Genomic DNA, 23297 nt, shown 5'->3' on the forward strand with positions numbered 1-23297 from the left:
CCCGGTTACCTCAATGTCTATGCTGGTAGATCTTATGATATGTTGATGTGCCTAAGGAAAAGGGTATTCTGTGCATAGCAGATAAAATGGCTAAAGACAGCTTAACCAAATAACGGAGCTTATTTTACCCAAAGAGAAAAATGAAATGGCTAGTGACAATAATAGATGTTCCCACACCCAAAACAAACAGATTTGCTGATCACGATCATTCAAATTCAGTGACAAAGTTATCCGGAAAAGGAGAATAAATTCAGTAATGGTGATTACCCATGTCAAAGAGTGTTGCCTATTTAGCAAACTAATTTGTGAACTTCACACATAATGGAGCACAACTATAATGCCAATAAGTCATAACAAAGCAAAGTTCTCTGATTGAGTTGAGAATCGACGAGTTAAAATTGTACAGAATCACCAAAGCAATGGGAAGGAAGAACCAAAACTTAGTTGGATCCAGGGTTAGCTACATTGGTGAAGATCTTCCTTGCCATGACTTCCACCCCCCAATAAACAGAACCTTGAATTGAAGTAAAAAGAAAAGGAAATAAAGATAAAAACAAAGAGGGAAATCTGGAACAGAAGTTAGAAAATATCAGTTGTTTGCACTACTGAAGGGGATAAAAATGTATAAATGCATCTTGAAATCTGAAAAGATCAAGAAAACGAATGAGAAATGCTATCACTTGGAAAGAATCGAACAGAAATTTTTACATTTACTTACAATTGAAATTAGAAAGATATCAGGCAACCAACTTTGTATGACATTTACAGATTGAAATAAGTCCTCCTAGAGAGGTTGTTGAGGCATTGTAGCATGCTTATAAAAGAGACAATAAGTTGAGATTATTTTGCTCATGATGTTCCCATTATTGTTCATTAGCCGACCCCAACTAGTTTGGGACAAAGGCTTGGTTGAGTTGAGTTGAGTCGATGTTCACGTAATTGTCTGTTGAAGAGATATAACTGAAATTCCCTGCCTTCCCAATTCCTCCTCTGATATTTTGGATAGGAGAATAAAAGGAAGATAACATAAACAAATAACTAGTCAAGACTTCCAGAAGCTAAAAGACTCACACACGCCCAATTAACACCAACAAAAACTTTCACATGAATTCTAAAAAGAATATCCTACTCTTAGTTTGACTTAGTAATCTAACAAGGGAGGGCTGTCCCAAGTAAAATAAAGAAACGGGCGAATATACATTTCTCATCTAAAAATCACGTGGTGAGTTATGGATCAGTCAATTGGATCTGGCCCACCCAACCTTTGAAGTCTAACGTCTTTGCAAGGCCACGAATATGAAACGGGAAAACTTAAGTGTTCATTTCCCATCTTCATCTTCATTGTCATCTTTCACTCTGTTCAGAGATCTCAGCCTTGGATAATTCGGTGATGGATGGGACTGAACGAGCCATTGTTGTTGGTAAGATACTAAAGTTCAATACAACTGTAAAATAAGTTTCTATAATTCTGATTCTGATGGAAAGAATTCTCATGATCCAATTTCACAAATTTTGCAGTAGTTTCAATTGGGGCAGTCATTGGGGCATTATGCACAATAATAATAGCTATATTCATAGGGTGGCTGAGAAAGGCAGAAAATTCCGCAAATTTTCATGCATATCCAGCTGGGAAGGTTGAGCAGTTTATCAAAGACATGGCCAGAGAGAAACCCGTCAGATTTTCAGCTCAGCAACTGGCTCATTTCACTAACACTTATGCCATCAAATTGGGTTCAGGCGGTTTTGGGGAAGTGTATAAAGGAGTGATCCCGGACGGAACGCTAGTGGCCATTAAGGTTCTCAGGGGAAGCTGGGGTAAGAGAGTTGAAGAGCAATTCATGGCAGAAGTAAGCACAATTGGCAGAACTTATCATCTCAATCTGGTTAGACTCTATGGATTTTGCTTCGATGTCACAACGAAAGCACTTGTGTACGAGTACATGTCGAATGGATCCCTGGACAATTTCTTATACAGCAAAGTTAGAAAAATTGAGTGGGGAAAGCTATATGAAATTGCAATTGGTACAGCTAGGGGAATTGGATACCTACATGAAGAGTGCCAACAAAGGATAATTCACTATGACATAAAGCCTGGCAATGTTCTTCTTGATGCCAATTTCAATCCTAAGGTGGCTGATTTTGGATTGGCTAAGCTTTGTGACAGGGAAAACACTCATGTAACCATGACAGGAGGGAGGGGGACTCCCGGCTATGCCGCACCTGAGCTATGGATGCCATTTCCTGTAACCCACAAATGCGATGTTTACAGCTTTGGAATGCTGTTGTTCTAGATTGTGGGGAGAAGGAAGAATCTCAATGTTGATACAACTGAAAGCCAAGAGTGGTTTCCAAGATTAGTTTGGGAGAAGTTTGAAAAAGGAGAATTGGGGGAGTTGGTAGCCCATTGCGGAATTGAGGAGAAGGAAAGAAAGAAGGCCGAGAGGATGTCCATGCTTGCTCTGTGGTGTGTTCAGCACTCACCGGGTGCGAGACCTCCCATGAGTAGTGTGGTGAAGATCTTGGAGGGAGAAGCAGAAATTGTCATTCCGCCTTCGAACCCATTTCAATATTTGGTATCAAATAAAGGCTCATTTGTGTGGGAAGAAGGTGATGCAAATTCAATAACTGGAGGAATCGGTGAAACTTCATATCCCAAAACAACTGGAGGAACTGCTGAAATTTGTTACAAAGATTCCACTCCAATAATGACGAAATATGAAATAGAAATGGCTAATTCATCTTGAAGTTATGCTTTCATTTTAGTATGTACTTAGAAAGTATAGAAAATCTGTATGTGATTTCCAACATATCACCCAAATGTTTCTGTTATTATGATAGAGCTGCATCAAATACAGTTACAAATTTTCTTGGCTATGGTTACCAATTTATCTTCCTTATCACAGTGGATTGAAACCAATTCTCAATAATCTGGTTTACTGTTTGACGGTGGTTGGAGTTGCTTTTAAAACTAATGATTCTCCTTCGAAATGTTATATTGGAAAGTTTCTAGAGAAGTTATTTAACGGATCAAGAGATATTTTTTAAGGAACCGCCTTTATCAAGCTGAAGTACAAGTAAATATCTTCTTTTTTGTTTGACTTTTTTTCCTATGTCATGAAATTTCTGTTTTATTTCATATGAAGCTCCCTATTTATTTATTAGTTCTTTCTAATTTAAATCTTTTCTCACCTAGAGGTTTTTTTTTTGAATGGTTTTATCACCTAGAGTTTTACCATAGGATTCCTTTACCAAAATGCAGGGCTTGAATTGTAGCTTCTAATACTAGTTAAAGATGTTGGTTGTTAAGTTCCAGAGTAGTACGGGACCTATTGGGATATATCATGGGCATTTGTGATGAACATCCTTCTTCTATTGGTTTGGTTGACTATTTAAATGCCACAATATCTATTTAGTCTTGATGTAAACTTATGGGCGGACTGGCTAAAGGATACAATATTTCTCCTCTAGAGCAAAATGTCAACTGTTTGCCACACTTAATATTGCAGTAACAAAGTAAGGCCAGCTAGTCAGGTGTCCCTGTCACTGTCTTATGAATTGCCTATAGTGGTGAACAAACTTTTCTTTTCTTCTACATTGCTTCAATTGGATCTTTGCCTTAATGGCTCATGAGAATGTTCAGTAACTTAGTCCGGCAGTTTATGCACAAGAGAAGTTTTGCTTCCACTTGCAATTGGTGGTTCATGGATATTTTCTATGAATTTATTGGTTTGGACTTTTTAGGGATACTACCACCATGGATATTTTCTATGAATTTATTGGTTTGGACTTGGCAGGGATACTACCACCATGTATTTTTTCTATGAACTTATTGGTTTGGACTTTTCAGGGATACTGGTCGAAAAGGTGATAATCCAGAGTTGCTGGAGGCAATACGACTGACGATTATCAACAACCTGCTCCAGTATCATCCAGTAATATTTTTGAAGCTTTGATTTAGAAGCATCTGAAATATCTTGGTGAAATACTTCAATCCTTGCACTCTTATATGAGGTGGCATCTTCTTTAATGACACTGTAATTGGTTGTCCAGGAATCTAGCGCTCAGTTAGCAATGGGAGTAGCATTTGGGGTTGAGCCGCCAAAGCAAGCAGTAGGCCATTCGTATATTAGATTTTCTGAATGCCAGGATTTTGTGGTTGAATGTCATAAAGTATGGGACATAAATGCGTAGGCTGATTTACTTCCTGGTAGAATGTCACAAAATAAGCCATTAAAAAAAAATGTCATAAAATACGGAACCGAAATGTTTAGGCTGATTTACTTTGATATTTAGTTCATTCCTGGTTGAATTTTTCACTGTCCATCCACTGCCCTCTCTGTTGATGTTTAGTTGGTATTGTTGGGAATTTTTCACTTCTTTATTTGTCATGCTCGTGGCAACTGCTCTTTTCTTAATTTGATAGCTATTATCTTGTGGTATGTCACAATTTATGTTGTTTCTCAAGCTTTCATGCATTAGGATGCAATTATTGCTTTACTGTTGCTTGGATAGCTAAAAGTAGGTTGCTTCTTGGTTCTTGGGTATCCAACTGGATAACTACTTTTCAGGCCACCTTTGGTCCATTTATTTTCCTACTCAATGTGGGAATTCTTGTTTGTTAATAGAAAATGTCAGATAATTAATATTTCGATTTTCAAAAAAAGGAAAGGTCAGTCATACATTGGTAATGTCGGAAAGGGAGGGTTTACCTTCGTACTGGCTGGTACTAAAATTTCCAGTTTTTTTACATAACCACAGTTCTGAGCTCATCCTATTGAAAGACATTCTTCAGCCATGTATTTTTGATGATCTGTTAATTGGGTGTCTTGTGCCAACTAGTACTGACACGAACATTTGTAGTATTTAATTTTAACTACCCTTTGGGGCTGTTCTCCATGGGGATAGAAGCTCTTGGATAAGATGTTCTGGGAATTGGCTGCCTTTCTTGGATAATTTTATCTTGAATAGATCCCAGCGATTGACTACTGGGCTTCTATATTATACCCTTGACGTGAATGGAGGATAAGAAGCCTATCCAAGGCAAAACAGTGATGTAACCATGACCGGAGGGAGGGGGACTCCTGGCTACGCCACACCAGAGCTATGGATGCCATTTCCCACAACCCAGAAATGCGAAGTTTACAGCTTTGGGATGCTATTGTTTGAGATTGTTGGGAGGAGGAGAAACCTTGATGTCAATCTGCCAGAGAGCCAAGAGTGGTTTCCAAGGTTGGTTTGGGAGAAATTTGAAAAGGTGAATTGGAAGGATTGGTGGCCCATTGTGGAATTGATGCGAAGGAGAAAGCCGAGAAGATGTCCATCGTTTCTCTATGTTGTATTCAGTACTCACCGGACGCAAGAACTCCCATGAGTAGTGTGGTGAAGATCTTACTGGGAGAAGCAGAAATTGTCACACGGCCTCCCAACCCATTTCAACATATGGTATCAATGACAGGTTTAGTTGTGTGGAGGGACAGTGATGCAAATTCAACAGCAACTGGTGGAATTACTGAAATTTCAGATTCTGTGGCAACTGGTGGAACTGCCGAAATTTGTTGCATAGATTCCACTCCGTTCATGAAGAAGTATGAAATGGAAGTAGAAATTACCAATTCATCTTGAAGAGAAGCTTTAAGTTTTGTTGGAATTCTAAGATTGACTACTTTACCACCTCTTCTCTTAGAACTTGCCACATGCATTGAACTAGCCATGTACGATGTCGATTGAATATTGCTACATTGGAACTCACTACATTGAGACTAGCTGCATTGACTTGGCTACATTGGAACCTACGACATAGGGACTGCTATATTAGAAATATACTCTCTTTGGAGTTTATATTCTTGGGACTTAGCTTTTGTTTGTGAATTGTATGTGTCATCTACTTTCTTTATGTTTTACTTTCTTTATGTTTTACATTTGTTAGTGTGTTAATGATTGCGCAAGAAATCTAAGTGTAGTTAAAAAAGCGTTATTCTTGCATCTAAATTATAGCTTATAATTTGGGATTTTCTCCTACTACAATCCATTTTAGTGAAATTTGACATTTTAAGTAGTACAACAACTTGGGAATTATTCAATGTACTTGGCATCAATAGAACAAGTTTCTTCTCTTGAGTCTCATCTTCTCCCTCATTCCAGCATGGTGACATCAGAGTAAGATTGTGAATCATGGTTTCCAATAATATGTTGCTACCCTAACTTACTCGATTCAATGACAAAAAATATAACCAATGGAGCATTTAAATAAAGGTGTATATATGGATCTCGAGATCTATGAGATATTGTTGAGACTGGCTTTGAAGAACCCATGGATCAAGCGACCCTCACTACATCATTAAGTTGAAAGACAATCTTATGAAGGACAAGAAGGCGTTATTCTTCATCAATTAAGCAGTGGATGAAGTTATCTTTGAACAAATTTCAATGAAGTCAACTATTAACAGTCTGAGCACGCCGGATGGTTGGCAATCAAACCGATAGAATTGAGTCTTCCATCACTAAATACTTTTTTTTTCATCCAACAAAGAGTCAAAACATGTATTATCCTCAACTGCTCAAGAATGTAACTGATTCCATTGGACAAAAATTGGGTCATGCGTCTTATTATTGCCGTTCAGATCAACAGATGTGAGTATGTGGGATCCAACGGTTGGATTGGGTTAAGATCTCACCGTCGGATCATCTTGGAGGTAGATTAACTAAGTTGGCTAGATGAGGCAACTACAAAGATTAGGCAAGTTGGTTAACCTACATAGATTAGGCAACTAGATTTGGCTAGAATAATCTCTTTCCATAGTTATCGGATTTCATTCTATGTTTATCATGTAAGTGCTCTATAAGCACACATTGATTCTCTTGTAAAAGCATCCAAGAATAAGTAGAAAATCAAAATTTATCAATAGATGAATGACGCAGAAGTAGGACCTAGCAAGCGTCATTTACCGAGGAGTAAGAATTTTCCAATAAAAGTGATTTTCTTGTAAGCATTTTCCAATTGTCAAAATACCACCTACGTAGGCTTTCACTTCAAGAAAGATAAAACTGCCAAACAAAACTCTCCACAATCGATTTCAGATTATTATTCGGAATAATTTTATACACCCCCTAACATCGATTACTCAATTACATCTGGGAAATGGTATGAAACCATCTTATAAAATAATATGGTCCCACAGCTTCCTCCAATGGAGCATGCAGACCGTAGTGTGAACGAGTGACCTTTTTCCTTTTCTTTGGTAATATTTTACCAAGATTCTTTCTAGGCGTAAGAAAAGAAGCAGCCATGAAAATGGAAACAGTTGGATACAAACTAGCAGGGAGACCAACAGCTGATCGAGGAGAAGATTGGGTTTTTAATGTACACCTAAGGCCATGTTTAACAACAATGAAAACTTTTTCCATGGAATATAAGTTTATAATGTGGTGAGGGGGTAAGGAGTAATAGCATATAATATCTTGTATTGTAATAATAGTCCTCTAAAGAGGGGAATACTGTCATGTAAATGTTTTAGTTGTATATATAGCAGCAAACCGTCACAATTGACGGTGAGGTTGCAGTTTATTCTTAAATCTCTTCATGGTATCAGCATCCGGTTGTGCATATGTTATAGTAGTCAAAGTGATCTGAGTTTTTCCAAGAGAAAATACCACTATTTCTATTTCAATTTGGCGGGAGCTTTAGGCTCTGTTCACTTCTTTTCCCTGGAAAGAAAAGGAAAGGATTTTGTTTTCCTTTCCTTTCCAGGTGACATGGCAGAAGGAAAACGAATCCAGGAAAACTGTCAAGGAAAAGGTTTCGTTTTCCTTGGAAAGCTTCTTTCCGATATATTTAATCGGAAGCCAAATATCGAGTAACAGGGAAAAAGTCAATTTTCACGCCATTTTCAGCTTTTAAATAAGAAATTCCACATCTGATAATATTTTTCCTTGGAAAAGAAGTGAACACAGAAATTCTATCTTGTCAAGGTCTTGTCAGGGAAAAAAAAGGTTGTTTTCCAGGAAAAACAACACCAGGGAAAATAAGTGAACAGAGCAATAAATAGGAAATGGGACAGAAAAAGGAGAAAGATGATGTTAATTTTTAAAGTGTATTTTTTGGGTTGCTTTATTTTATTTTTATTTTGAGAGATGTAGTGAGGACAAAAATTGTATTTTGTGTCCATGGAAATGGTAGTCATTTTCCCTAGCTTGCACATGTGTGAGCCACACATGTTTGCTACATCTTTTTTCACTACCCACCTATTTCAAATTCAAACCCTTACTTGGAACTCCAAACCCACCACTTCCCTAAGCATTAAAGACTCCACTTTCCCACACTCACTACCACTTACCTAAGCTATTTTCTCTTTACTTTTCATTGACCAAGTCTATTCTATTAACTTCATTTTGGTAGAGATTCCCCACTATCTACCTAGACCGGCCTCCATCGAAGCTATTAAAGCTCTCTTGTGTGCAAGCATTCCTCTTGAAGCTTTCTTCTTTTATTATTGTTTATCTTGTAGTGTTGTTCTTTCTATCATATATTGAAGCAGAATTTTTTTGGGCATTGTTCTTCTTCTACTTTGGTTGTTCATCTTAGGCTAGTGTAAACTTTGGTTTCACTATTTGATAAGAGAATTTTCCGGTGTTGTGAAATCCGTCTTTCTCTATAGATGAATCCCCACCCTCACGAAAGTAGCCCTCCCCACATAATTATTATTCTATCCTTATTAGTCAATTCCTATATCACCCCCTTCGATCAGCTTGAGAGGGTGAGAAGGCTAAGAAACAAGGGGAAAAAATCATATTCAGACTAGAGTTTTTTTACCCCTTGTTTTGCAGCCTTTCCTCACCCTCTCCTCCCTCGTGTCCTCTTAGATTTTTCGCTCTCCTGCAATTCTTCACCATTGAGTAAATTAATATATATTCCATATAAAACGAATTCATGATTGCCAAACATGGCCTAAATTGTGACTTGGGCTCAGTTTAGAGAAAGCTATGACCATTTGTTCATTCCATGGATGAAAACGATCACGGTCGTGTCCATCTCCAAGATGCTGGAGTCCAACATCGAAAGTTATGACCATTTGTTCATTCCATGGATGAAAATGATTACTGTTGTTTCCATCTGCACGATACTGGAGTCCAATATGAACTCCTTTTTTTTTTTTTTTAATGGCTCCAATATAGACTTTGTTCTTATATTAGGGAGATGATATCCCCTACCTAAACGGATAAAATCCCCCCTTTTAACTGTTTCTGTGAGAGTGGTTTACTGCTTGAGGATAAATTCACCCCCTTTAACATTTTTTTTTGTTGCCTTTAAAACTTAACGAATAACTTAAATCGAGCCATGCTTCTGTCGTAGTGCGTCACAACAATCTTCCATTCTCTATCCTTATCTCATTTCATGGTCATCTCTCTCTCTCTCTCATTAATATCAGCACAACCATGTGATGTGATAATGGGACGAACCCACTTTTGTTTTACAGGTTTTAATAGGGGTGGCCAACCGGTTCGGTTCTCGGTTCTCGGTTCATTTTTTTTCGGTTCTCGGTTCCATGAACCGTAAGAACCGAACCGAACCGTACTACACAGTAGGACCGAACCGAACCGGACCGAACATAATCGGTTCGGTCCGGTTCGGTTCTTCGGTTCTAATGGGTAATTATTAATTATTAATTATAATTTATAAAAACTTTTAATTAAAGTTATAATATAAGTTACTTTCTTATTATAAGAATAGTATTAACTATTACTTATTAATATTATAAGTAATCTATATTATTAAGTATATGTATAATAGAAAAAATAAATAAATAAATAAATATATATATATATATATAGAGGAAAGTGTTTCTACTCGGTCCCCTAGATAAGCTTATCTACTCCTCCCTTTAAAAAAATACAGTGGGCCCACGCTGTTTGGATGATCCAAACCATTCATTTGATAGGTCTTAACATAGATAGGGTGTGCCCAAAAAATCAGCACCAAAGGGTCATCCTAGCCCTTCGTTTTGTTGGGCACACCGTGTCCAAAATGGACGCATATAAACGTGGACGTTTATATGTGTCCATTCTGGGCACCACAAGGCACTACATATATATATATATATATATAAAGTTCGGTTCTTCGGTTCCGGAACCGAACCGAGAACATTAGACCTGGAACCGAACCGAAATTTTTCGGTTCTTCATCAGTGGAACCGAACCGGACCAATAATATTTTTTTACAGTTCGGTTCCGGTTCGGTTCTTCGGTTCTGGTTCGGTTCTAGCCACCCCTAGGTTTTAACAGGCTGTCAAAGGCTATGTAATTCCTAAAATGCTCTCAACAGCCAATAAGACAAGTACAGAGGAAAGTGAGTAGTCCCATTGTCAAAACGTAGTCGCGCTGTTATCAATAACCTAAGAAAGAAGATACAGATTTATCATAATTTGACGTGATGGACGAAAAATATCAAACTAAGTTATCAAAAACCTAAGAAAGAGGATTTATCATAGTTTGACGTGAGAGACAAGAATATCAAACTAATCATCACATATTATATATATATATATATATATATATATATATATATATATGAGGAATGCTAAACTGAAGCCTGCCTTTGTAAAAAACCCAGCCGTAAGGGCACCCCATTGGGTCCATGTTCCTCTTATAAATAATGTTTTTGCCAATTGGCAAAAGAACAAGAAAGAAAAAGGCACGCTTGAAATAAACAAATGAGCCTTTTTCATGGGATGTAACTACTTTTGACTCTCTAGAGCAGAGACTGGTACGGAGAAATTTGCTTTAAAGCAGTTGAAGCCTTCGAGTCAAAGCGGAGTTTCTTAAGATTAGGACCTCCTCATTTTATTGCCGGCAACAATCTCAACTTAAAACGAGAAAGCTTCCTAACCAGTATATCATTAATGTGTTTGAAAACTCCGCGACTCCGTCGGAACTTGTCCAAGTCGACGCGGAAATGGAATCACCGCGTACGGGACCTATTGGGATATATCATGGGCATTTGTGATGGAGGATAAGAAGCCTATCCAAAGAATAAAAGAAACCTTGGCTTGCTATTTGTATGGAGAATAACAATGTTCTATAATCGTATTTCCCATGTCATTTTAAAATTCGGTTGAGAAACTGAATACGGTTGTGCAAACACCCCATTTTGACTGTACCCTAAAAGCCACAAAATTCCAATATTTTTTTTTAAATCGAATAAAATTCTGAAACCAATTTTAAACTTTTGAAAAAATCAAGCCTTGAGTGCCAAAAGAATTTGAAAACCCCAAAATGCTTATTTGCAAGACATTTTTTAAAACCCCCCTTATAGTATAAAATGAGTGGCTAAAAATTATATCAGGTGGCTGTACATGGAGGGAACAAGGGGATGCTAATTTGGCATTTCTCTTTTGATCAGCATTTTTTTTCCCCAAGCCCACCCCCTCGTGGGTGTAAAAGAATAGCCATAAACACTAGGAGGTGGCTGTCCATGGAGGATGGGGGGAGGGGTGTGCGAATTTATCATTTCTCTAAATAAAGGGGATCGGCTAGGGTTTTGAAAGAGGGGGATCCTTTTTTTGAAAAGGGCAACAGAATATATATATATATATATATATATATATATATATGTAAAAACAGTGTTGGGTATATCATATAACCCATGTATGTTCTAATATAAGCCCAATAGGTAATGGACCAGGTGTAGTGGGCCCATTTGGGCTGGAGCCCATTAACCTCTTCTAACCCTAGTGTATCTTTATATATAGGGGCTGGAGGCAACAAACTTGGTATTCCAAACTAGATACCTTGGGTGTAATGCTTTAAGCATCCTGCTTAAACCCTAATAACCCTAACAATCTTAAAGCAGTTTTAACTGCAAATCACATCTAAGTAGTTCGGTTCTTGGATTTTGGTTCGTGGAACGGGTCTTGGCGCCGTTCTTGGATTCTGGTTCTTGGAACGGTTATTGGAATTTGGTTCTGCGATTCGCCAATCAGGTGCACTCTTTCTAATTTTTAATTTCATCTGAAATATCCAATGGAAAAAATTTCTATGCCTTTTGAGATGGTCAAACTTCACTCCTTTGGTGGATCTGAGTTTAACTCATGGAAGCGAAAGACTCAATTCAGTCTCAAATATATGAATTGTTTTTACACTGTTTTGAGTACCTTTGCTGAGACGGATGAAGAAGTTGATGAATCTCAATGGCTTAGAGATGGGGATTTCTGCAAAGACTACCTGTTGAATTGTCTTTCAGATCGTCTTGCAGAAACCTATAGTAAATTTAACACTGCTAAAGCAATATGGGACAACTTAGATGCTCACTTTAAGAAGGAAGAAGAATTGTCCAAGACCCATCTTGTGGACAAATTCATGGATTTCAAGTTTCAAGAAGACAAGGAAATCACTCCTCAAGTTACTGATCTAGAGAATTTGAGATCTAAGTTGAATAATGAAAAAATAGCTGTCTGTGATTCGTTTCTTGTGGGTGCAATTATATATAAATTACCATCTGCATGGCATTCTTTCAAAACCGAGATGTATCGGAAAAAGGTGCAAGTGGGACTGGATGATCTCAAACGATTCATTCGAATCGAAGATGAGAATCGAGCTAGGAATAACTTGGAGATGGTTAGACAGCAACAGTCTGCTGCTAACGCGGTAACATATCTGTAGACACCCCATTTTGACCGTGCCCTAAACCCTCCCATGTTTGATCAAAACCCCATCAAATGAATGAATTAGGATCCCAAATTTCACCCTAAGCTAGGGTAGGATCCCATCTAGCTCCCTGTAAAATTTCGTCAAAATCCGAGTGCGTTTGCCTAGCGAACGAACCAAAGAGGTGTCCGTAGTGTAAACCAGAAAGGGGGTTGAATTTATCCGGTTAGGGGGGCGAATTTATCCTTGAAAGGACGTGTATGGCCGAATAAGACATGATTCGGGCGTGCGCCCATCACTTTTTCGAGTAAAACCGTGCGCTCATCAGGTGGTAGTGCCAATATCACTTCGAAAAATTCTTATAAAAAAGGATTTAAGTTCATTTTTTACAAAAAAAAAAAAAGAGATCTCATTTTCTTGTTTTAACAGAGAGAGAGAAAAGAAAGGAATTTTCGTCGGCTCTTCATCTTCTCCGACGATACTCACCGGAATCCGGCAAATCAAATCCTTGTTTTTACCTTGTTAAAGTCATCTTCTTCATTCCTGTACCTTGAACACCAAGATTATCTTCACTAGAACCTTGATTTTCCTCATTTGAAGCTTACAAAATTCTAGATCTGAGCATTTTCAAGTTTTTCTCCGGTCAATCCGCCAGAGCTCCGATCGTGATCTTTCCTTGCCGTTATCATTTACCTCCTCTTCCATCTCTCCCTCATCAAAGATCAAGACCCACACCTTAGAGCCTCAAATCTACTTCATTTTTTTTAAGGTCAAACCCTAACTCCAGCAAAACTCCATTAATTCCGACGAGAACTTACCGAATTCCGGTCAGCTTTCGTCAAATTTGACCAAGTTTCTTTTTCAGCAACATAACCTTTAAAGTCGAATTCATCTTCTGGCTGCCATTGAAGTTAGCTCCATGACCCAAAAATCTGCAGAGAGTGGGAGCTGAACTAGTAGTTAGAGATTTGACAAACAAAAGAGCAAGAGAGATTCCTTGATTAGAAATTAAAGGGAGAGATCCAAGAAATTGAAAGTAAAGAAAGCTAGAGAGAGAGTTTGTAGAAAAGATCTAATCTTTTATGAAGATTTCTACATGTTCGTTGGAGCATAACACAGAGATTTGAAGTTGATAGGGATTAAAAGAGATTTGAGAGATTCTAGTGAAAAATCAGAGAGCAGAGAAACGAGGGAGCATGGGAGAATGTTTGTATACACTGATGTTTGGGAGTATGGGTGACAATGGGGTTTCCCATCCTAAGAGTTCAGAGTTTCATCCACCGATTACTCCAGAGATGATTCGCCGGCAATCCGACCAATCCATTATCTTGAGAATCAGTTCCTGCTAGCAATTTAACACATTGGCAGCAAAGTGATGATGCTAAATTGGATCTATGCGATCATATTTGACATAAAAAATTCGAAGAGCACTCAAATGTTGGTAATGTTTCTCAACAGGTAGTGTTTTAACCCTTTAGTTATTTCATTTTTAATATTTGATTAGTGTAGAGTAGAATTTCTAATTCCAATTTCTGTTCGTTAGAATTATATAGCATCATAATCAGTGCAAAATATCTTATGGTTATCATATAGATTAGACTACAAAATGAATGGGGATAGCTTCCATTGAAGGAATTCTTTTCTTGAGAGTTTAGGTTGAATCCTTTCAGCTTTAGAATTTTATATAGTTAGGATCTGATATCAGGTTAGTATAATTCTGTAAGATATTTCGTTATTGAGTCTTATCTCAATAGATAATTTTTTAGGATCACTCTTGCTGGCTGTTAATTGAATGCTTTTAGATTCACTCTTATTGGATGCTAATTGAATGCTTTTAAACTCATTAATTCTGTAAGGTAAAATGATTTTGTTAGCTGCCCATTGAATATTTCATTAGTAAGCTTATCTTGTTCCCAACTGATCCTGAACTCATTAAATCTGTTTTATTCGAAGTCTTTAGCATATTCACTTAGAAACTTTTATTATATCTACATTTAGCATAATGATTTTCATTGAGTAATTAGTAGTTATGGGTTACCAAATTATTTTAAAATGGGGACTTAAGATTATAAATTTAAAAAAAAGAGAGGAAGAAGATCAAAAGTTAAATTTTCAGTTTCCAGTTTTTAGGATATAGTGCTGGAAATCTGAACTTTCATATTTTTGGGGTGTTTAAGCCCAGAATTATCCAGATAGACAAACTAGAAAGTTGTAGATCTTTTCCCATAGATAGGAATACATATAAATTTTGCTAAATTTGGATAAGAATTGAGTAAGTTATGCTCATTTCAAGTTTTTTTGTTGAAAAGTGGGTTCAAATGGGTGGTTTCTTGTTTTCCGGTCACATACTGCCGGAATTGGCTGGGGATCCGAACATGAAAGTTTTAGGGGATGTTTTTGAAAATAATTTTTATGTTTTGTAAAACTTCCAATTCTAAGTGTATAAAGCGTTAAATTCAAATTTTGTTTCTAATGTGAGTGGAAGCCCACTTTCTGACAGCAGAGGAGAAAATGGTAATTTCGGGGTGTTGACGGTGAAAATTGACCAAAGTGGTAAACTAAAAAGTTGTTCCTATACGTTTAATAAACAACTTTTATGTTTACCATTTTTTCAGATTTGGAGTTCCTGAGGAAGAAAAATGTAAATTAGATTTCAGGTGTTTTTTTAGAAGTTTTACTTAGGCCGGTCGATTGGGCTGCAGAAAGTAATGTTTTGTGTTTTTTTCTTCCTTGAGAGAAGAAATGTATTTCCTCCTCTAATATGCATAGGCATGGTATAATATGTTTAGATATCTTCTGGTTTGCATTTTATATTTTACTTGCCTCTTATTTTGAAACTTATCGAGACTTATTAGTAGACCACCCTTGTTGGTTATTACCTCTCTTATTAGAGATTAGTATAAGATTCTTAGACATTTATCCTATCATCGCTAGGGCGATGAAGGCGCTAGCCCAAGCCCATCCTTAGGGGACTCACTTAGTCCAAGTAGCACTCCCCTCTCTCATTTAAAAGACTTGCCCAAGTCTTTAGATGTATATTCATTAAATCTTAGGTCCTCATTCATTGCAAGGGCAATGAAAGAGATATCTGGAACCCCTCTCTTTTTGAAGACTTGTCCAGTCTCACTAGCACCCGTATTTGTTTTTCTCTTTCATAGGAGACAGGCCATGTCTCATAAGCATCAGTTGTCATCTCTCTTTTAGGAGACTAGCTTAGTCTCATTAGCTTCTTTCTCTCATTTTATAGAGCTTTTAATTTTGAGTCTACTCCATTAGCTAGAGAGTCTATCTTTCAGAAAGTCTTTTCCATTAGCATAGGAGTCAGTCCTTAGCTAGAGAGTCAGTCTTTCTTTCAGGAGTCAGTCCTATCATCATAGGGGTTATGATTCTATCCAACCTCTCATCAAATCATGTGTTTTTCTATCAGCTCTTGCAAGGCATAGGATGCCGTCCAACCCTTGCAGAGTCATGTTTCTGTCTATTTTTTTCCCCCGCAAAGCATAGGATGCTGTCCAACCTTTGCGGGATATCAGGAGTCTGTCCGCCCCTTATGATGATAGGATTCTGTCCTCTTGTGTCAAAAATAACAAAAACATTCAAAAATTTCAAAAATATTCAAAACATCTAAAAAACCAAAAATCTCAAAAATCTTGAGTCATTAGGAGTAGTTAGGAATTTCTTTCCGAACTACGTTGGCTTGATCCCTTTCAACAGGGTACGTAGTGCAGCTTGGGATCCAAATCCCAGGTCCAGCCAAACCTTTAAAAATAAACATTTCACATCTTTCAAAATTACAAAAATATTCAAACCTTTTTCAAAAAGATCTTCCTCTAGAGTTAGGAGTCTGTCCTAGATATTTAGGGTGTTTTAGAGTTAGGAGTCTGTCCTGATTTGTTGATATGGTGTGTCCAGTCGTGTGAGTGTCCCTAGAGTTAGGAGGCTTCAAGTTGATCGGTTAGACATCTAGTCGAACCGATGGCTAGACTAGAAAGCATATAGTCAGCCCATGGTTTTCTTTAGGATGCACAGCCTAGTTACACATAGGATGTAGGGCCCACCTGCATTAGCTTAAGGCTAATCAACTTGCATTAGTTAAGGCATATAGAGTCTTAAAAATTACAATTCACCTGAACTTAAGCTATCGTGTAAAAAGCTTTAAAAATCAGTCGAGTCTAGTGGATCGAGTCTAGGATAGCGGTTCTAGATGGTTAGACATCGTAGTTAGAATAGGGCATCGAACTACGTTGACTCCGATTCTTCCCGAGGCCGGGATACATAGAGCAGCTGGGATGGACGGCCATCTTGGTCCGAGTCAGGTCGCATTAGAGTTAGGACTCATTTTTGTCCAGTCATGTATAGAATTGAATTGTGTTGTGTACTTTGCTGTGTTCTCTTACTTTCATGTACAGATCCTATACCTTTAGCTGTAGCATGCATGTGTTTGCACACCAGAACTCAGACACTAATTAGGTATGACACTCATAACCTAGTTATTTCTTAGGCGACACTTCTTTCATTTCTTTTATGTGTGCTTATTATTCATCTCTGAGATATGCATGATTAGATAGACGTCTTCTCGGAGATATTCGTTCCCATTTCCTATGACTTTCGCCCAAAACTCTTCAAAATTATTAAATAAATGGCATAAGAGACCAGGTGTTTACACTTGGGCGGATGAGGTGCTCTTTAGACCTTCCGAATTCGTAACCAGGCACGAACCTTCTTTTATATCTCTGGTTATCCGTTGCAACAGAGCATAGTATGGGATCCAGGGCCCATTTGCCTATTTTCCTTGGATGGCGACTCTTCTTTGTTTAAGGTACGCCTCGAATCTGGGCTAGTCCCCGAATCGAGAGGTATCTCACCTTTGTATCGCCACTCATGTTGTGAGGGGCACTTCTTTCGAGAGTTCCTTGGTAGAGCTCTCCATTCACGTGGATGATCCATAGAGACTGTGTTAGCGCGTGGGGGCACGTCCCCCACCGCCGCCTCTCTCGGATCGGGGTCCACAGGCTGGCGACTCTGCTGGGGATCTTCTTGGAACATTGCCTAACTCTGTTAAAATGCCATTTATTATTCACTTTGAAAAATTTTGGGCTAAAATCATTATAAATGGGAATTTAATCGCTTGGAATCCAGGGGCACCAGATAGGTGTTTAAAACAAGGGATTCACACACTGCACATCATACATCATTTTGTTCTTTACTTTCTTTTATTGATTTTCTTATTATTGGCTCCACGGGATAGATATAATGCGTGCCTCATGGGATATCACTATCCAGATGGTGTTGTTGTATCTATTACCAAGCTATGCGCCAGTGCTGCAGTCGTAAACACTCGGTGTACTTGTGTTTACAGCAGCCGGTGAGCAATGAAGCATACTGTATATAACACTCGGTGTACTTGTGTTATATACTTAAAGTATGGATCATATGCATAGTACCCGATATATTGAGTCCGGAGCTCTACTTTCATTTTTACATATATTATGTACATGGATATATTTGTTGATTTAGTAAAACCCAATTAGGATCTGCATGTGCTTATATATATATTGCATTCATATAAGGACGAACATGTGTTTCTTACACATGTTGAAGCCTAGATTTAGGAGCCTTGTCCTGTCTATAGATTATTGTAGTTCACCTTATGCGGCTACAACGCGGTCCTAGTACACTCACATGTTGGTCTTGAGTCAAGCTTCTTGACTCTGCTAGATTAGAATTAAGGCTGGTGCCCCTGGTTAGGGTGTATATATGTATATATACATATTTTTATTGATTATTAGATTAGGGCTTACTCCTTTGTAATGTTTCCTATCTAATCCAATCAGTCATATCCTTTGAGATTTAGATTTGGTCGGTGACTTCTACTTGTCATCGTTATGACCATGGTCTTTTTTCTGATCTTTTGATCATAGATCTGATTCATACCTTGTATCATTGATCTATATTCCATATATTTAGATTAGGGTTTACCTCTTAGTTAGGTTCTCCTTCGTAATATAATCAATTCTTTCTATTTATCCATTATGTGGATAATCATTAGATTATTGGCTCTTTATCCATAATCTATCTCGTGATCTATTGTTCATAAAATTGATCAATGTTTTTCATTGTGGATTTATATTATTAGATTAGGGTTTACCTCTTAGTTAGGTTTTCCTTCCTAATCTAATCAATTATCCCTATCTATTCATTCTTTTAGATTATGATCAGATCGATGGCTTTTCATCACCATTCTTATTGTCGTGATCTATCCTTCGGTCTTTGTGTCACAAATCCGACCCATGGCCAAGCGTCATCATTCATGGTCAATCCTTCATTTGGTCACAACTCTTTGATGACCATATGCCTCCTCTCGATTGTGAGCTTATCTTGCATCTTGCCACCATCATTTGAGTGCAAGTATCCTTGCTGGGAGTCATATACTACCGAGTTTATCCATATACCCTTATGATGACTTGTGGGGTCCCTTTGTGTGTCCATCATGCTGCCGAATTTTATCCAACGCATTTTCAGTGTGATCGCCATCTTTTGGAGTTATTGAAAAATCATGTGTTTATCTTACCATAACCATTCTTACAATTGTTATGCTGTTGGTTCTTACCTCAAGGAGAGATGTGCTTGTAGTATCTCTTGTTTCAACTTGTGTATAACATTCAACGAGATTGTCTCACACTAAAATTAGTGTTTGTCATTTCCATGACAGGAGTCAGACCTAATTGACTTCACCCATTTGTTGAACCAGTTTCCTTTCATTTCACCCAGCCAGGTCAACAGAACCTATACCAGGGTTGAACCCCCAATTATGGACATTATGGAGAGAGGAGTGCCACCCATTAAACTTTCAGTGCCAGTGCATTACTGACGAAGAAGTGTCCTGTTTTGTTAGGTTTTTCTTTCGTTAAGTGTACACCAACTTTCTTCTCTCAAAGTTGGTAAGTCTTATTGTGTCAATGTTAAAAAAAAAGTGTCACGTTTGTCAGTCGTGTTCATTCAGAGTCTGTTGTTTCCGTCCTTTGTCAAGCCCAATGTAGAGCCCATTGAGGCGCGTCGAAAAAAAAAGAAGAAGAAAGAAGGAGTGTTACCATTGTACATCCAGTTTTCAATTCAATAAATTTGTTAATTTCATATCTTTGATATTCTATGATTCACTCTTAGATCTAATGTTTAAAATAACTAAAGACACCCTTCTCGGATGAGAATGCAGACGAAATTCCCCTCGAAATCTGAAACATGATCAAACGAGAGGAAGAGCGTCGAGCATAGCCACTCAAAGAAGAAATCAAAGCTGTTGATAGTGATATTGAAATCCGAAACTCGGGAAAGATGGATTGGCAAAACTTTATCTCCCGAGGAGCGCAAAGAATTGATAAACCTGTTTATAGGGGTTCGAGGTAGCCTTGCTTGATCCTATAAGGATAAACCGGGTAAACGCCCTATGCAAAGCAAGACTCCATCGGCTTTAGATATCAGTCGTAAAGCAAAATTCAAGAGAGTGAAACATCAAACATCCAGTCGAGCTGATGAGAAATTTAGCGAAGACTTTCAGAAAATGAAGTCATCAATTCGAGCCTGAAAAGTACACTTGAGTTACATGTTTTCAATGAGATTCCGATGTGGAATACTTCAAGAATAGGGACATTCCTAATGTCTAAAAGCAAAGAAATACAAGAAGGAGAAGGGAATGTGTCCCTAAGACAACATCTTGGAAAAATCAAAGGCCCAAGTGATGGAGTCTATGAGATAGATTGAATATCAGAATTATCTCCAACATTTGGAGACTATCGAGAGCGGTATAATCTTGAGCATAAATTCAAGATATTCGAGAAGCGCAAGTTTAAGTGGAGCACCGTGGTTGAAGTCTTGCTTGCAAATACCGCCAGACTCTCGAAAAAAAAAAAAATTCAAAGTCTTGAACCTTAAACATTTCAAAAGCTTGTACATCAAAACACCAGGAGGCCATCCTTGGACGTTTGAGCCTTTATAGCCAAAATCCCAACGTTTTAAAAAAAATCCTTTTGTTAGCCCTTTGAGCCAACACTTTAAAACCAAACATTCTTTCAACCACATTATAAACCAGGGGCATTTATGCACCCGAACTACGCGGACCTGATCCCCAACTCTTCGGGGGTACGTAGGCAACCTGATCAATTCAGGTTCGGTCAAACCTTTGGGATAAAAAGAAAATTATTCCCGTTCAAAAATTTTGAAGCTAAAAAGCTAAACCATTCTTTGTAAACCCCAAAGCGAACTATGCGGATCTGATCCTCCATTTTTGGGGTACGTAGGTAGTCTGGCAAGACCAGATTCAGTCCAAATCGTTTGAACTTTTGATATCCAACCCTTTTGAACCCGAGCCTACCTATAAAATTCTTCTGGTGAAATGAGCAAAGGTTCAAGGTAATTGAAAATAAAAACAGAAAGAAATGAAAAGAACGAGAGTCTGAAGACCTACTAGGTTGAAAACCCGAAAGGGCGGCCTAGAGTCATGCGTTTGCTAAGTCAACAACCAAAAGGGTTGGCTTATGTGAAAGTGAGGGTAGCGGTCCACTGGATTGAAAACTTGAAGAGGCAATCCAGTCATAGGCGAAGACTTCCCAAAAAGTGAGCTGATAAGCATGGAAGGAGTTTCCTCGATTATGGAGAACTCTGAAGTTTGAGTAATATGAGAATTCCAGGCAAAAACTGAGGCAAATGGTTTGTTAAACCAGAAACTTGGAATGCAATAATCATGAGCTCCCACTAGAGGAAACTTAAAGAGATGAAGAAGCAATCACTACACAGAGCAGGATCTTGGAATCCGACTAGTGTCAGTAAGATTTACTTTGACACCTTTCTAAACTAGGGGCATTGAAACTGAGCAATCCGAAGGGGGTAATAACCATGACAAAAATCCTGATGGAGGAAATTAGTGCCTCTTGACATGGTTTTCGAAATTATTTTGAAAGCGGCTAGCCTTACCATTTGAAAATACACATCAGGTCTAAGGGTGAATCAAGAGTGAGTCAAGTCCCTTGAATAATGTACATCTTCTTTGATAGAGTCTTGGAAGTCTGTTCCTCATTCTTATCCATTTTCCTTTCAAGGTCCAAAGTTGTCTGGCACTGGGAGAATGGGTGTATACCTTCCAAAGTGAAAAAATAATAATACAAAGTCTTAGAATAGACCCTGGTTTAGGTACCAGAGAAAAGCGAGAAATATCTTGTTCAGAAATGTTGAATATGTCAAGTTTCAAGCAGATGGTGGTGGAAAGAACGAACCTCAAATAGTGGTCAATGAAATGAGAAGTTTTCGAGCTCAGCCATTATCTTATTTTCATTCCAAAGAAAGAACCCATGCAAACTCAAATTTTCTTACCTATCCTGGTTCTACTTTCCTTGGAACTCTTGTCATGGAAGTACAATACACTAGGGGCATCTTTTATGACTTGCGTCATAAAAGATATCAAGGAGCAAAGGCAATCAGTGCCAATGTTTATAACAAGTTGAGATAAGAGAGATATGAGCACGTCTTTAGCCAAATCTCTAAACTCCTCATATGAGTCCACTCTTCAAAAGAGTTAATTTTCAAAGAACATCAATTTCCCCAGTGGAGTCTAGAATTTACTCCCACAATTTTCAAACCTCAGCATAATGCTTTTCACCTGTCAAAGAAGGGCTAATATCCAAATCCCTACAAGTTATCTGAGTCCAATTCTCAGCAAGGAACTCGTACTCTCAATTTTCTCGGCAAGAGACAATCAATCAAAAAAAAATCAAAATCAAAAAAATTCTCATTCAAAATCAATCAATTCTCAGCAATACCCGTTGGTTTCCAAGGCTCTTCGTGGTCTACTATTCAGGTATACCATGGACTTTTGCTTTCTGAGTGGTTCTTCGTGATCTGTCTTCTACGCTGTATCATGGACCCACTATCCTTGTCCTTTCTTGGCTCTTCATGGTCTACCATTCAGGTACACTATGGACCCTTGCCTCCTTGGTGGCTCTTCGTGATGTATCCTTTCAGATATATCATGGACCCACTATTCATAATCATTCCATTCATATCTTTTACTTGTCATTGTTTCTGCTTGCTGGGCTCTTTGTGGCTTATTGCCATGGACCCCAGATTCAATGATGGGCTCTTCATGGCTTATTGTCATGGACCTCAGATTCAATGCTTGGCTCTTCACGGAGTATTGCCGTGGACCCTCGATTACTTCTTGGCTCTTCATAGCTTATGGCTATGGACCCTTGATTCCTAGTTTTCTAACCTACCAACCTCCTCAATATCTTTCTCGTGAGGCTCTTCGTGGTTTATTACCATGGACCCTCGATTCCCGTTTACCAAATATTCTCCTTGAGAGTATCCACCCCGAGTGACAATACCAAATATTCTCCCTGAGAGCATCCACCCCGAGTAAAAATACCAAATTTTCTCCTTGAGAGCATCCACCCCGAGTGAAAATACCAAATTTTCTCCTTGAGAGCATCCACCCCGAGTGAAAATACCAAATATTCTCCCTGAGAGCATCCACCCCGAGTGAAAATACCAAATATTCTCCCTGAGAGCATCCACCCCGAGTGAAAATACCATATTCTCCCTGAGAGCATTCACCCCGAGTGAAGAAACCGAATTATCCCAGAAAGCATTCGCTCCAAGCTTAAAATCAT

At 38.1% G+C, this 23297-nt stretch overlaps 2 protein-coding genes across 2 annotated transcripts; both read left to right on the forward strand.

Moving 5' to 3' along the window:
* Nucleotides 1–1304: 1304 nt before the first annotated feature.
* Nucleotides 1305–2874, forward strand: LOC143850727 (rust resistance kinase Lr10-like). Its single transcript, XM_077359960.1, has 2 exons — nucleotides 1305–1421; nucleotides 1519–2874. Exons 1-2 carry the CDS (start codon nucleotides 1391–1393, stop codon nucleotides 2289–2291), a joined length of 804 nt encoding a protein of 267 aa, XP_077216075.1. The 5' UTR covers nucleotides 1305–1390; the 3' UTR covers nucleotides 2292–2874.
* A 2185-nt stretch (nucleotides 2875–5059) lies between these two features.
* On the forward strand, nucleotides 5060–5622 carry LOC143849554 (cold-responsive protein kinase 1-like). Its single transcript, XM_077358611.1, has 2 exons — nucleotides 5060–5254; nucleotides 5344–5622. Exons 1-2 carry the CDS (start codon nucleotides 5060–5062, stop codon nucleotides 5620–5622), a joined length of 474 nt encoding a protein of 157 aa, XP_077214726.1.
* The last annotated feature ends 17675 nt before the right edge of the window (nucleotides 5623–23297 follow it).

Source organism: Tasmannia lanceolata, unplaced genomic scaffold (assembly GCF_043159265.1).
Source record: "Tasmannia lanceolata isolate RefF3 unplaced genomic scaffold, GAP_Taslan_0.1 ptg000018l, whole genome shotgun sequence".
Classification (NCBI taxonomy): Eukaryota; Viridiplantae; Streptophyta; class Magnoliopsida; order Canellales; family Winteraceae; genus Tasmannia; species Tasmannia lanceolata.

Excerpts from the sequence above, each read along its gene's own strand:
- LOC143850727 (XM_077359960.1), top strand. The coding sequence starts at position 1,391 with ATGGATGGGACTGAACGAGCCATTGTTGTTG. Across the intron at positions 1,422-1,518 it reads TGAACGAGCCATTGTTGTTG|TAGTTTCAATTGGGGCAGTC; the intron begins GTAAGATACTAA and ends CAAATTTTGCAG.
- LOC143849554 (XM_077358611.1), top strand. The coding sequence starts at position 5,060 with ATGACCGGAGGGAGGGGGACTCCTGGCTACGCCACACCAGAGCTATGG. Across the intron at positions 5,255-5,343 it reads TTTGGGAGAAATTTGAAAAG|TACTCACCGGACGCAAGAAC; the intron begins GTGAATTGGAAG and ends TGTTGTATTCAG.